Source organism: Temnothorax longispinosus, chromosome 4 (assembly GCF_030848805.1).
Source record: "Temnothorax longispinosus isolate EJ_2023e chromosome 4, Tlon_JGU_v1, whole genome shotgun sequence".
NCBI lineage: Eukaryota > Metazoa > Arthropoda > Insecta > Hymenoptera > Formicidae > Temnothorax > Temnothorax longispinosus.
In genome coordinates this window covers 5,988,243-6,003,259 of record NC_092361.1, presented here as the reverse complement: position 1 = coordinate 6,003,259, position 15,017 = coordinate 5,988,243, and the positions used below count along the sequence as shown (strand labels likewise).

Below are 15,017 nucleotides of genomic sequence, written 5' to 3'. Positions count from 1 at the left end.
TGAACCCTACGTATTACGTTACATCCTGTGATGAAAAATTCTTACGGTAAAAGACTAAAAGTTCTTAAGCGATCACTCGTTATACATACATGTTAAACACATTTTCAATTAAACGGGACAAATGCTAAATGCTTTCTTGCTTTCTTAACTATGATCTTAGCGAGTTCAGATTCCGATGCTACAGATGCGAAGTGTCGTTCGTATCCGTGAAATATTAAAAATCCAGGCTCATCGGCATAACAACGACTGCGCGATCTCTACGGAAATGAAAAACTCCGAAAACGGAACGGGAGAGACACGGGGAGTCGGGGAGACAGAAAAATATAGAGTGAGAGGAAGGATGGCGGGAGGAGGAGGAGGAGGAAGGGGGAGGGGAGAGAGGAGAGAGGACAAGAGGAGAAAAAGGGAGAAAGAGAGAAGGCATCTAAATGTTGGTCCAGGCGCGTGGGACGTTGATTGCGGTTAGGCTCGTGCCTACTCCCTCTTCTTACTCCAGAGGCCTTCTCTCCACCCCGCCTCGCACCGTCGGCGTCGCGCCGCGTCTTACTCTCTCCTTTTTCGCTCCTCTCTCCTTTGAGAGAGACTCTGAATACCGGTCCGGTCTGTCGTACGCTTGTGGTGTGTATAAGTCGCCTCGCTAAAGGATACACACGCACGTGCGTGCACGGAACGGGCTCACGTATATACGTGTACCGGGGGGCCCCGGTCGGTCGGCCGGTCGGCTGGCCGGCCGGTCGGTCGCGGAGAAGGTATATACGCTTACACACGAAGGCGACTTCTCTCCTCTCTCTGTGCGCGTGAGAGAGTGCCGGTTAATGCACGTACATCTCTCGCCGCGTATACATAGATTTGGATGGTGCATGGACCAGTCCTGACACGCGAACGCGCGCCGCGAGCCGCGCGCGCCCGTGCCCGTGCCCGTCTCGGACACAATGCTAGAGAGATCCGTGCCACACCTCTTTTCTTCCCTCTTCTTTTCCATCCCGTGTGGAGTCCTCGGCGCGCCCTTGCGTCGGATATCTCCTCCTATATTCTCGCTATCTCGATACTTTTCACGATCTTCTTCTTTCCTTCGTTACCTCAGCCCCCCGCGCGCGTCCTCTCTCGTCCTCTTTTTTTTTTCTTCCTCTTTTTACATGGGCAACGATTCTCCCCCTCGGATCTTCCCTTCTCCCCTTTCACGGCGTGCGCGCGATATCGCCTCGATGCGTTCCCGATAGTACTTTATCGCGTATTTATGCGTTTCTGTCACTTTTGCTTCTGACATGTATCAACGTTTGCCTTCTCGATAAAATCTCCGCGGTGATTTGCGAGCGTACTAATTTTATCGCGCGAGAAAAGCAAGCTCTAAAGGCACTCGTAACAGTCATAACGCGGTAATTTTGATCAGAAACCAAGATAAGTTATGCACGTGATAATTATCATTAAGGTGAAGTTTCAGAAATTTACGACCTTAAACTATATATATCCTGAAAATCTCTTTGAGACATCCTCGAGCGTAAAATTTGAAATTGAATTCTCGTACAAATCGTTATGCGATTAAGGGTGATTTTTAAGCGCGTTATGAGACATATTACTGCAATCGCTTCTGAAAACTAGCTAGCGCGTGGTTAAACTTGTTGGGTCGCAAAGCGTTTAGTGAAAATTGTCGGTTCTTGCATGTTTGCCGGCATGCATTAGCTGTGTCTGTCGTGACTGCGGTGTATAATAATATCTTAAAAAAAAAGAAAAGAAAAAAACGATGTACCGAGTCGAGTTCTTGTCGCTTGTGCGCGTGAAACGCGGCGTGCACGTATCATTCGTGACCAGACAGAGCAGGAGAACCTTCAATCATCAATTTATGAATGAACGGTTAAGTTCCTTTCGGTGAAAGTCTAAGGCGCACACATCGAGAGGCCTGAGAGTGAAGAAAAAAGGAATCGTTTAAACAGGGTGGGGACTGCGGTTAGATACCGATGAGCGAAGCATAGCTCGTGAAAAATTGAAGCTGTGTAATATGAGACTTATATAAGATAATTTGTTTATCAATTACATAGCAAAGAGCTCGCGATGTTCAATGAGAGAGACAAACATAATATAATCTCATCGTGATATAACAATGTTATCGTATTAGAAAAGCTCTTACAGTCGTCGGAAATGCCTTAACGCGTGAAGTTACATTTGGAGCGTAATCTAAAACGCAAATTCGATCCGTAAATGTTCAACATGTGTGGCAAAAGATTAAATATAAAGCTTGAAAAATTAATAATTTATTAAATTGACTAATAAAAATATTATAATTAACTAATAAAAAACTTTTCAACAGTTACAGACGCGCACAATTACGCTTCAAATCTGAGCAGCTTCATATGATAAGCATTGGTTTTAACACGTGAGATATGTATTTCTGAATTATTTTTTATTATTCTATATACACGCACGTTAGACATTGCTAATTGAATAATTAAAATTAAATAATATAGGAAGCTTGGATTTTTGTAAATGTTTTTAAAACTGTGTAGTCAGCAATTATTATGTTACAGCTTGTCAACACAGTCACTGATATCTAGCTACTTGGCTTATGATACAGTTATGGCTCATACTGAGAGATGGCAGGAGTTACTTAGCGAAATGGAGCGAGTAGTCCAAATTTACAATCCTACATGTATGTTCTTTTGCTTCTTCTATTATCTCTTTTATTATTTATTTATTATTATTATGCTTTCTCTGCTAATAATCCTACATTACATATGTTGAATATACTTAAAAGTTACTGAATTGTTAAAATTTACAGAAATAAATGTATTGTAAGCTACTATTATAAAATTAGAATTAGAATTAAAGAATTAAAGAAATGGGTTATCGCCCAAACGGAAACAGTTTAATTAGAACATGAATTATACATTCTTTATGCGTCATATTAAAAGTATAATATAAATGTAACTTTCATTTCAATCTTTACTCGAGTTTTCTTTAACCAAAATGAAAGTGTCAAGTGTCAACATAACAAAGGCGCGATTCTCCGTCTATCTTTATTTAGATTTAATAAAAAACGAGCTAATTTTTATTTTAAAGCCTGTTACTTCTATAATTAATGAAAACAGGATCTATTTATGTTGTAAATAAGATACTAAACGCAAAAGGATAAACACGCGAGCGATGTAATAAAAAATGCGCTATAAAAAGGAAACTATTGAAGATAGCGATCAGCCCATAAATAGTGCGTGGAGTTCCTGTTTCAAGCTAGGCGTCTATTTAGAACTAAAGAATTCTCGCGACCATATTTCTTCATATTTCTTTATTATTAAATCCAAGGGATTCAAAGTTCCCTGGCTGTTTTGTTGCAACTTCTATAGGTAAAAGATACGCATCGCTATCATTTTGTTGATCCACAAAATAGAACGGGGCTGCTTTTTCACGTCCCTATATCTATACATCTCTTTTGTAAGGAGACGCTACTTTTACAATCGCGAAAATAAATAAACGTAAAACTACTTAGATGTTTTAACTTTAATTTCGAGTAAAACGCGAGAGACGCGCAAACAACTCACGCGCGCGCGTAATTCCTGTTTTCTGAGGTTACTGGGTGAGTCACTCTGTATACGTTTGACTACTTTGGCTCAGTAAAGCGAGGTAAAGGCAGTCCCCATTATGATATCAATTAATTACGCGGTTTCTGCGTGATGAGACCATCCGGTTTGGTAAGGTAAGTCTTGCGCGCACCAACGCGAATACCGTGTTCCCGATGGCGTTACCACCATCGCATCGGAACGACACGGGAATGCGAAGAATTCGAGTAACGGGTTACCGTGATACGCCGCGTCGCGTCGGCCGATGATCTCCTTAGCTCTTATCGATCTTCATCCCTCTAGTCCCGCATGACAATAACGTCGATTTAGGTTTACGCTCGCGCTACACCCTTTTAGAATAACTTAAAAAATCTCTTTCTGAAAAACATATATATGTAATCGTAATGCGTTTACAGATGAATTGTACAAATGGAACTCCCTATCGAGAAAGTATTGCCACTATATTACTTTAATTTATTCTCTTCAGATCATAAACTTGGGTTTAACAACGATCATGTATTACTGCGTGTAGATTCTTTCTTAAAAAGAAGCTCGCCTTTTTCCTCAATTTTTGATAATAATCATGTCAATGTTCTCATTACCACACATTCTTCGCTTCAATGAGCGTCTTCCGGCCCATCAAATGCAAAAGTGCAGACACAACAGGGAACCACATTTCGGAACTGACTTCTTCCAGGCAGAAAAATAATAATACAAGAATCTGTTGTAACACAAAATGCATTGTGAACAATTAATCGCCTTGAATGAACATTTTATATATATGTAATGGATGTAATATTTATCTCTATCCCCAAAAACTTATTTCTGAATAATTTGTTTTCGAAATTATTTTGATGTAACGTAATATGTTTCTCGCTGGTATAACCGACACCGTTTTCGGACGCGTTGATGATTTAACAAATCTCATTGAGAATTCAACCAAGTCCTCCGAGATAATGAGAGACCACGCGGAAGGAAGATGCGTCGGGCGAGACGGAGAGAGAAAAGGGGGACCCATACACTCTCGCGGATACGCGCGTGTCCTGGATCAAGGATGCAAATATGGCATAGTATCCTGCGCTGTGTGTCTCGCTCGCGTTTGGATATATACCTCTACCTAGACAGTAATATTGGTAGGTAATTCAAGCGAGGTAGGTTGAGCCGCACCCTGTTCCTCAAGCATCCACCGAAAGACCTCCGTCGTGGACACTCGTGGCGTGGCCGCGTGTGCGTGCGGCACTCGCGCGCGCGCGTACGCATTGCACACACGCATTGCACACGCATATACACGCACGAGTATCTCCGGATACTCCTTATAACGTCTCGTACGGGAATGGTACTAACGTGCATGCATACACTCTGGACCCGCGAACGAGCTCGACGAGGGTCTGAGATGCGAGGTGAACGTCCCCCACAATATCTAAAATCTGTGCGCCCGCGTGAGCGCGCGAGCGCACGCGAGCGCGCGTGAACGCGTGCGTGCGTGCGTGCGTGCGTGCGTGCATCATCGCTTCGTACAGTCGTGCTCCATCTCACGTGAAACTTGACGGTGTGCCGACTTGTGGTCGTACGCGCTCTCCGTGCGTGGACCCACATAAACGGCCGCGTGTGTTGGTGCAGCGAGAGCGCACGGTTTGTCTCTACCTCTCTTTCTCTCGCGCTCCTCTCCTTTCTCTCCTCATCGTGTCCACGGCCATAGGTGGTAGAACGAGCCTGTCCAGTTTTCCCATGGGAACAATACCCCACGGGATATATAATAACAATGGTCACGAGCGTGGGAGACGGGTCGATCTTTATTTACCCGTTCGTTTTTCGTTTTCTTCCACGTTCCATCGCCGGTCCTTTTTGTCTTACTGTCCTCCCTCTTCTTCGCTCTCTCTCTCTCTCTCTTCCCTTGTTTTTCTTCATTCCTTCTTACGCACCGTTTCTCCACTTATTTCTTGTTTCTCGCCTCCTCTCTCTCTCCCCCCTCCCGTCCTTCCACTCTTACTCGCACTCGTGATTCTCGTCTCCGCGCGCGAAATTATGATTCCACGCTTTTTAGATTCACGCGGATCTTCATAATTTTCTCTCTCTCCGCTATCCTTCCTCGCTCTTCATGAATCTCTTTCTCTTTAGCACTCCCTTTGAGGAGGTAGGGCACGCGAATGTGGGAGGGATGGTTTCCGGTCGCCCACGTGCCCCCGTGACGACCACTTCGTCGAGGTATCGGGAAATCGAGTAAAACGCACTCTCGCGAATATCTCTCGCAAAAAGTTACTGATATATACGCGATTAAGCCATTAGAATATTAGCAGAGAGAGAGAGAGAGAGAGTTCACTCGATCCCGATAACGTTAGATCAAGGAAGTTTGACCGTACAATCGCTTCGTTCGCCAGCGATATAATTTATTAACATCCCTAATCTCAAAAAATATATATTTCATTTTCTGTTAGTCGTGAATCTACCTTTTCCTGTACAAAAATCAATTTTCGGATTTAAGAACCTTTTCACTTAATTCTGACTCCCGAGCGGCAAAGGTATGAAGCGAGACGAAGCGGAAGAGGCTCCTTTGAGGAACGCGCGTGAAAAGTACACAGTCGTAAAGTTATGTTATGAAATTAAATATTTTGTCTGCATTCGTGCGTGCAACCAGGTAAATTTGCTTTCTTGAATTAGACAAATTTCAGCGCGCGCGCGCGCGCGCGGAGATACGCAAATATTAGACCCCCATCGCGCCCCACTACGGTAGCGGGTTGTTGCGCCAGACTTTACCGCTCCTAAGCTCTATCTATACACCTGAATCGAGAGGATTTTCACAACGATCGCCGGCCCCGCGAGATGAGAGAAAAGGAGAGAGAGAGAGAGGAGAGAGAAGGAGAGAGCCCCGACTAGATTGTCGCGTGGGCGACCGGAAACCGTACCTTCCTACCGTCTTTGGTCGTCACTCGACGGCTCTCCGCTCGAGGGAGGGGAAGTGAAGAGAAGGAGAAGGCAGACCGGTCAAGAACTCGCCATATTCTTCGACGTTCTTCTGCCGATACATCGGCCGTACGCACGGGCGGATCTCCGCGGGGCCAAACGCGCGCCGAGAATACAACGTACGAAAAATCCTTGGGGGTGGAGTGGGGTGGGGAGGGAACATTCTTCATTTTATTATTTTTTTTTAATAATACGAGATATGATTATGGCAAAGGTTGCGGCGCGTTGTTCTAAAATACGATCTCGTATCGCTTGGGCCGTGTATAAATAAATATTGGCGCGCGCATCGTTTCTGATCATTTTCAAATTTTCGAACCCCTTCCGCCCGCCCCGGCTACCGGCGACGCGACGCGACGGATCGAGAGGCGGATTGAGAAACGAGCCAGGATTAACGGGCCGGCCGCGCAGATCGGCGGAACCAATGATATGACGAAAGAAGCGAAGGATATCGCGCTTATCCTCAAATGGTAGAGAGGTGATGACCTCGATCCTACGTTCGCGCGCGTTGCAAACGCGCTGCGCGGCGCGACGTCGCGCCACATGCATATCGTTCCCCGTTCCTCTCCCCCGCCGCAACCCCCCCCCGCTTCGTGTTTCCCGTTCCTCTGCGCCGCGTTACCGCCTGTTTTCTGCTCCGGCCCGATCTGACTGAACGCGCTCTCGACCGGCCTGCCCACACAGCACACGCGCCCGCCGCGCGCGCCTGCCCTTCTGTCAATTATATTTACTATTTCATTCATACGCCGCCGACTCTTGGTTCACGGGCCGTGCCCATTCACTAGAACAACCGCTCGCGCGCGCACGCGCGGCAAAACTCGCTAGGGACGGGGCCGCGATTTATCTGATAATCTCTTTCCCCTCTTTCTCCGCGTGAAAACTCGTTTTCTTTCGGTAATAATCTCCTTTCATCGTTGACGGTTTCTTTAATTTCAAGGCGACGTACATATTTTCGATAATTTTAAGTTATGTATTTAATCTTATGCGCGATTCTTATGTGCGACTTTATTTTGAAATCGTCTAAAGTGGGCTTAGCTTCAAATTGAAATTTTATTATATATAAAGGACTTCGTTATTTACTTAGCTCTCCTCTTTTCTCTCTCGATTATTTATGACTCGAAAAAACTAATGTCATAATATTCTTACTAAAAAAAAATCGATTTAGATGTATCGAAGATTATACGATTAAAATTATGGTTATAAATTGTAAGACATTTCTAAGTTACATGATTCTCAATTCTCATATGTGGGATAAATTCGCAGATATATTGTAACGCAAAAGTCTATGTAAAAAATTATGAAAATTGTGATTTTTTTTTATTTAAAATAATTTATAATAATTAATAATTCTTAAGTTATTTATCTACTTCTGCATGTAAAAAATGTAGCCAAACTACTTGTCACAGTTTTAAACTGTTTTTATTCGAGATAGATGCTTTATTTATTTATTTTGCATTAGCACTCTTAAAATCCTCCATAAAATGCTGAAAAGTGATATTTCTTCCAAGTTTCGGGAGACACATATAATTAAGAAAAATAAGAAATAACTAAACATAATAATTAAAGTTACAATTTGTTTGTTTTGATGAAAATAAAGGTAAAGAAGAAATTATTAAAACGTTGGAATTCCGTCAACAAGATGGCGTAACCTTCCAAGGAAGGAGTTTGCTAGGGGAAAAGTAGTAATATCTAAAATACTTTGAAAACACATTATCTATTGGATATCAAAATGTCAAGAAATGAAGTCAAGAATTGGATATTGGGCGCAGTATTAATTCGCTATCGAATGGGATCGATCGCGCCTTCGTGCCTTGTCGTGAAGCTAAAGAAACTTAATTAGGACCACGGCATATTAAAAAAAATTAAACAGGAAGACTTTATGTCAATTTCTATCAATACAGGTTAATTATAAGCTTAGTTTAACTTACTTTCTATTTTTTTTTAATTCAAAAGTTAGAAAAAATAAAAAGTAAGTTAACCCGAGATTAAAATTAATCTGATATGTGATAGAAATGGACAAGCGGTGAATGTATCGACCAATCATAATCGAAAATTCTCGAGAACGCAAGGCTGCCATTCTGAAACTCCTCACTATGTGATTGGTCCACTTAAAGTTTTTCTACGTGTTACGGCCCTTATTGCATGAAATACTCTGAAAACATTTTTCAGATTTTTTCAGAAATTTTGTGAAGAATTGGGATTTATTAAAAATTCTGAAAAAATATATAAAGTTTCTCAGATACTTTCAGAAATAATTGGATGAAGATTTTCGGTATCCGTATATATGAAAATTCCTGATAAAAATTGCACAGATTTTCTCATATTTATTCAGATTTTTACAAAAGATATATTGGCGAAAAATATTTTATTCTTATTTTGTCCGAGTTTTTCTTAAAAACGTTCCAATTTGTATAAAACATCTGAAAAATTCTGAGCATTCTGAGAAAATCTGAAAATTTTTGTAGAAATTCTGATTAATAATAAAATTCTGATATTTTTCCACCAGAGTATACAGCTGCAGATGATCCTAGGGACATTCTCTGTAACTGCTTCTCACTATAATTAGTGATGGAGACATCCGCCTTGAATCTGGTGAGTCTTGTTTTCCTCACCTAATATATTTTTGTATTGTTTGTATAATATAATTTTATATTACATCTACATGCCAGTTATTCCACGAGTTGAGTAAAAAATAATAATGATTATTTAAATCTCTTAGGAGAGTCGTCGATACACTGTATTTTATAGAGCTAGAAATGAATTAGACACAACAAAAACACTTTAATATACAGCTGTTATTTTATTGAATAAACAGCGAGGATAATTCCTCTCGTAGGAAACTTATTCCTACACGTATTTTATTTATTATGAGTCGTTCAATTAATGAGATCGATGCTCTCATTCAAAGGCACATGAAAAGCAGAGGAGAGCAGAAGCGCTGTTGCGAGAGGGAAAGTTTGAGGAAGCAGCCAAGTGTCACGAGACTGTGGCTGATCTTCTAACAGAGGCCCATGCACAACTTGAGTCCAGTCTCATTCATGTACGTGCGTCCACTCTATCTCCCCAAAACACATCGAAATTTTTGACACCGACTCACTCGCTCGTCACGTTGGAATCCCTCAATCTACAACGAGACTATCACAAGAGACAAGCAGCTGTTGTCAGGTATGTAACGTGCGTATAATATTTCTAAGTTGCAAATTAGCTGCCTTGCATTACAAACGTTTACGTATATGACTTTTCATTATTGTGAGAAATTTTATTTGTTGTTAGAATGAAACAAGCGCAATACGAAGAATACAAGACAACATTAGAGAATCATCAGAAAGATCTTCTCAACAAGCATGCAGCGAGATACAGCGAGAGAGATAATGCGGACCTAAGAATTGACAAGTTCGATGGTTCTTTACGTCAAGCTATATACAAAACTATCGATGAGCAAGACAGTCTTCTGACTTTGATAGATATCAAGCTACCACCTAGTGCTGAAGAGAAAAGTTTCAAACATCCAAAAGACACAGGTACCGTTATAGAAGAGCTCAAAACCGTTAATAGCCAATTGCGATCGCTTGTAGGGAGCTTACTCAGTCAGCTAGAGGCAAAGGAGGAAGAAGTGCGTCAACTGACAGAGCGTCTCTATGCGATGTCTGTCAATTCTAATGACGGTATCAGAGCCGAAGAACACCCTCTGTGTCTTGATCCTTTACCTCCGTTGACACCTCTGGAAATGCCACTTTTCGATTTCTCATCTTCATAAAACACAAGTTATCTAAGATACGCTTCGGAAATATTTGCGAAAGAACTTTAAAGTGAAATTAATATTAACCAATTATATGACTAGTATGACTAGTACTGAAAGTATCATATTTTCAAATATTACTATATTGGAGTGTATGCAATTGTAAATTTTATATAAACAGTATATAGCAAAATGCAACGTGTATTTTTTATGTTGTAAATTTTGACGTAAAGGGTGTTCGTGCAAAAAAAATATGTATATATATATACATATATGTATCTATATATATTTTTTGTTGTGATCCTTTTAAATATATGCTGAAGATCTGTTCAAAAGTTCGGCTGTGTATTGAATCAGCTGTATGGAGTTAATAGTTATGAAAAAATCAATAATAATAAGCGAAGATTCCTCAGATCATGAGCGGTCGATTTGTAAATAGAAGTTCCGAGCAAGCCGAGTATTATGGGCGGTTGTTTGGTTCTGAGATTGTAATCTTCTGTGATCTATTATTGTGCAAATAAAGCTTAAGTTTCAGTTCCAAGTGTTGCAATTATTCTATGTAAGTGCGGGAGGGTCGCGGGGGTGTCGCAAGAAACTAATTCTCTATTTTTTTAAATTTCTATATTGATCTGAATATTCCTAACTTTAACAACAAACCCCAAATAACAAAGATAAATATACAATATCTCCAACAGTATTATTATTATTAATATTATTAATATCTCCGACAAATGTCTTTGGATAAAAATTTCACAATGATAACTATAAGTTGTCTGTATCAGCTTCTTGAACTTTGTAAACGTCCCAATTTGAAGTGGCCAGGGCCTTTCCAGAATTAAAATTGATAATGTATCGGGCGATAAGTAGGCTAGGAGTCTTGCCCCCAGCGAAGATATATATCAAGTTAAAAGATAATCACGTAGACAAATGCTATCTTCAAGATCGTATTACGATCTATCATTACTCAAAAAGAGGTATATTTTTATTTATGCTCTTCTGTTAAGAACCTCCCGTATTGATGCGCTTCTAAATAAATAGTTTGCCGATTTCCTTTTCTCTTTTTTGTTTAAATATATATCGCAGATCTCTCGCGAAATTAAATAAGGTCATTTCTTGTCTCGGGTGTAAAGAGCAGACTCCACGTCTAGCAAGTATCGCAAACTTTTGTAAACAGATGTCGGCTCCGGCTTCGTCATAAGATAAATTAAATCATTAAAAGTAGTCATATATTGTGTATATGTATATCTATAGTTGCTTTCCATTTACACTCAAGTGATCTGAGTCACTCGGTTATGTGAGTATTTTATACTCAGGTAAGATAAGTCATTTTGTACTTACCTGTTTATTTTGGTGACAAAGCTATCGCATAACAATACAGATTCGTAGCCTCACTTTTAATGTGAGTCTATTAGATTCATTAAAGCGCACGGTTTCGATTGTGGATAAAAACTCAGTTGAATCTCACTTGCCAGCATGCAAAAAGAACGTGCATTCAACTGAGTTATGACGCCACAAGTGAGAATTATCTGAGTTTTGATGTAAATGGAGAGCAACTATTATAACGTCGTGTTTTCTGAGTATCTGGAAGCACACGTACGAGATAAACACAAGACGTTTAACATATTTATGAAGATAATTAAACCAGTATTGCCAAATAAATCGTTAAGTTGAGCATGTGATAATTATTGTTGACGCAATAAAAATGTTGTTGCAAATGACTCGGAGTATTTTTCCACGTATAACAACGCGCATGTAACTTATATAAAATTAGTAATCTCTAAACTCATCGAAGCTTAATAGAGTTTTCACAAAATTTTCCAAATGGCATGAGATAAAATATCTTCTTACTACAATTAAGTTTGTCAACTGTAAATTAATAAATTAATAATAATAATGATTATATGTATTAAATTATATGTATTATCCAAATATAACTATATTTATTAGTTGTAAATTAACTAACAGAGCGAAATCAATTTATTCAGAATTAATTTAACATAAATACTGCTTGCATAAATCTATATATATATTGCCTTCTATTTTGAAAAGCTTCGAAGAATAATATGTCTTTTTATACATTGAAAGTCCTGGGAGACCGATTATTTTTTTATCAAGTCACACCTTTCTGATCGATACTTTACGACGCCAACGTACGCAAAGCTTTCTTATCGAAATTAATCGGAATTAATCGCGTATCACGATCACATGTCGTACTAGTGTACTTATTTACAATGGCACGAGAACGTCACGTGAGTCTCAGCCGTGCGCTCCCCGCGTTATCCACACGCTGCATTTCTTTTTTCTTTATAATATCTCACAACGGGGCCTCGTGTACTAATCGGCATAAAACGGCAGCCAGCGCGGCATTACTGTACAAAATTTCCATCGACGTAATCTCAAATGCATATCTAAATTTATCATCTTTATGCGTAATTGCGTAAATTGCTTGAAATGCCTCAAACTTCCATGCCCGACGAAGAAAACATTTAATAAAATATCGATAAGATATATTACTTTCCTGTAAAATTTCCAGACTATCGACGCCCCTCAAACATCCGCGACTTTTTTAATCGCAAATCTTTGTTTTATCAACGTGGAATTATTTTATTCGACGAAAATCGTCCAGGAAGCTACATCTTGACTGTAATTGTGACCTTGTGATCAAGCTTTCGAATTAAAACTCTGTCTGATGTGATACTCGAAAATCGGGGCATACACGATTGTGTCATCTATTTTCTCCCTTTAGCTGTATCTATTTCGACACGTTATGTACATCTAACACTTCAATGCATAACTTTTGTAACGACGTGCTAGACGGGCTGAAATAAGAGGCGATATCAGGTTGATATCGTGAAAATTGACCTCGTCTGGAAGATAATAAGAAGAATTTAAAAACGGACATACATCTTATTGCGAGAACGTAAAAACCATGTACTTGAATAACTGAAAAAATCAAATAGAATTTCAAAGACTCACGTATGTATACTTATGTTATATCTACAGTGAGATATCGCGATAGCAGGTGTGCAATATCTGCCAGACGCTGGATTTAACCGACTGGTGGTTGCAAAAAGATATGGTTCGTTATCGGGCTCGTTTGATATTTTTAGACATTGATACATTCGTACCCCCTCGACTCATTCTTAATGAATATCGGTGGAAAGTTTTCTATGCTATTATTACATATGATGTGTAATTTCATCAGGCTACATTGCTTCATATCGCCTAACTAAGATCTAATTATCTGAATGACATTGAAAAATAAATTCAAATGACTTAAATTTATATTAAGAGAAAGAATATATCTTGCGTACGATCTATACCGATACTTATCTCGACAATTCGTCAAGTAGGTATTACATAATATTAATCGCTTCACTAATGAAGTAGGTGAAGCAAGCTTTCCGTAGTTTTTCGAGGACCACCCCGTGCGATTTATTTTGATATTTTAATCGTTAAACGTATCTTCGAGAATCTAACTTTTACATCTTAAATACGTGCACGTGTACGTAAAATGAATCAAATAAGCATGACAAAAAATGCGGATAAAAAAATTAAATCTTATTCCACATTTTTTAATTAATTAATTTTTTAATTATGTTGTTCCGCTTCTGTTGTTTAACTGGCAACAAGTCGACGACCGATGCGGATGCGATACGAAATGACGCAACGCGTTTTGTTTTATTGTTACAGCCGCCTGTCGTTCATGCTGCATTAAACGCGTTTCCCCGCATTATCTCTTCGTAGTTTTACGTCAAGCCTCGCGCCGTGCTTTTACAGCTAATCGTCAATTTTGCCGATCGCGCAAATACGGCGACACGGTGTACATAGTCCATAGTTCCGTGCTGCTGCGGATCTTTACCCGCGAATATGCGTCAGCGCTGAGCCTCAGAGTTTATCAATTCCGCTTAAAAGTTGATAAAGACCCTCGAGACACGCGCGCGCGTCGCAATTATCGCACAATCCCCCCCGTTGTCCGCCCCCGGGGGACAAAAATCCTCTTCCCGGCGGAGACGGCGATATAATTGTCGTGAATGACGCGTAAAAGACCCCCCTTTTATGCTGGGCGTGACGTTGTATTTATCGTATATAAAATACCGGTCCGTGAGCGACTCGGGCATCAGTACTGGTCCTCACCTCTGCGCGATCAAATGGGGCACAAATCAAGATCGTAACATAACAACTCTTGCTACTCCACGAAAGCTATCAAGCTTCATTCCAACGATCTAGTCAATACTTGCAGTATATAGACCGCACAAATCCAAGGTAAGTCCTTATTTCATCTCATTGCTAATTTTTGGGACTTTGACGAGTCTGTAGAAACGCCACGGTTGTCTTAACATTTACTAAATACGAGAAACATTCTTTTAACAAACGTATCGCGAGATCATATAGCTAGATCTATTGAACCTTCGTTGATTATATCTGCTTGCTTCTAATACCCTGCGAGACAAAGAGGATGTCGAGCCTTTCTCTATTTTCACATTCGCTCAGTGAGCGAATGAACAAAGAACGGGAAAAGCTCTCTTTGTCTCTTCTTTGTGATGGATATTCAAGTTCTTTTTCCGAAAGATTTTAAATAATTTTACCGTATAAAGAATATTGAATTGTTTCGAATATTATTAGGAACCGAGTATTTTTGAGGATCCTAAAAAATCTTGAAAGAGTTTTGAATGGTTAGAATTTTCTAAGCATTTAAATGTTTCAAATACTTTCGAGAAAATATTTCTTTTTTCGCAAGTGTTTGAAATATACAAAGTTCTTAAAACTGG

General features: G+C 39.8%; 1 protein-coding gene across 2 annotated transcripts; it reads left to right on the top strand.

Annotated features, from left to right (window-relative positions):
* The first annotated feature begins 9,012 nt into the window (after nucleotides 1-9,012).
* LOC139811764 (nuclear receptor-binding factor 2) lies at nucleotides 9,013-10,786 on the top strand. Of its 2 annotated transcripts, none has more exons than XM_071776142.1 (3): nucleotides 9,013-9,098; nucleotides 9,415-9,671; nucleotides 9,780-10,786. In XM_071776142.1, exons 1-3 carry the CDS (start codon nucleotides 9,075-9,077, stop codon nucleotides 10,261-10,263), a joined length of 765 nt encoding a protein of 254 aa, XP_071632243.1. In that variant the 5' UTR covers nucleotides 9,013-9,074; the 3' UTR covers nucleotides 10,264-10,786. The 2 variants fall into 2 exon arrangements, with proteins under 2 accessions (XP_071632243.1, XP_071632244.1); XM_071776143.1 differs by having other exon boundaries at nucleotides 9,089-9,186.
* Nucleotides 10,787-15,017: the final 4,231 nt, after the last annotated feature.

Excerpts from the sequence above, each read along its gene's own strand:
- LOC139811764 (XM_071776142.1), top strand. The coding sequence starts at position 9,075 with ATGGAGACATCCGCCTTGAATCTG. Across the intron at positions 9,099-9,414 it reads AGACATCCGCCTTGAATCTG|GCACATGAAAAGCAGAGGAG; the intron begins GTGAGTCTTGTT and ends TCTCATTCAAAG. Across the intron at positions 9,672-9,779 it reads AGACAAGCAGCTGTTGTCAG|AATGAAACAAGCGCAATACG; the intron begins GTATGTAACGTG and ends ATTTGTTGTTAG.